General features: G+C 53.5%; 1 protein-coding gene across 1 annotated transcript in view; it reads right to left on the bottom strand.

The window, feature by feature from the left end:
* DHX34 (DEAH (Asp-Glu-Ala-His) box polypeptide 34) overlaps positions 1-419 on the bottom strand; it is a gene marked incomplete at both ends in the record, with an annotated part of 3268 nt that overhangs the window by 2463 nt on the left and 386 nt on the right. The window contains one exon of the mRNA XM_009581161.1: positions 354-419. Within this exon, the coding sequence (XP_009579456.1) occupies positions 354-419 (66 nt within the window). The remainder of the gene's footprint in view (positions 1-353) is intronic.

The raw sequence follows: 419 nt of genomic DNA, 5'->3' as shown, positions 1-419 counted from the left end.
CTGAACCTCCCTTGACACAGCTTTGAACCTCTCGTCCCACCAGAGAGTCAACAGCGTCTCCCAGTTCAGCGTCATCAACCAATTCGTACCCGGAGCATCGATAAAAATATCAATTTTTTAAATATATGTTGATATTTTCAGTATTTTTTGAACAGGATCGGCCCTAAATTTAAGCCCTGAGGAACAGCGCTGGCAACCGGCCGCCAGCCAGATGTAGCCCAGTTCACTACACCCCTTTCCTTCACCCAGTAGCACCCAGTAGCAGGGCGGGAAGAAACCAGCAGTGCTCAACGGCTCCCAGTTACCCCTAAACCAAGGGGGGAAATCGCCGGTCACCAGCCCGCGGAGCTCACCTGGTTTCCGTACTGGTGCAGGCTCTCGAAGCCCACCCGCTTCGCCACCGAGATGCAGGGGATACA

This window comes from Fulmarus glacialis, unplaced genomic scaffold (assembly GCF_000690835.1).
Source record: "Fulmarus glacialis isolate BGI_N327 unplaced genomic scaffold, ASM69083v1 scaffold22617, whole genome shotgun sequence".
NCBI classification, from domain to species: domain Eukaryota; kingdom Metazoa; phylum Chordata; class Aves; order Procellariiformes; family Procellariidae; genus Fulmarus; species Fulmarus glacialis.
This window is presented reverse-complemented; position numbering and strand designations above follow the sequence as displayed.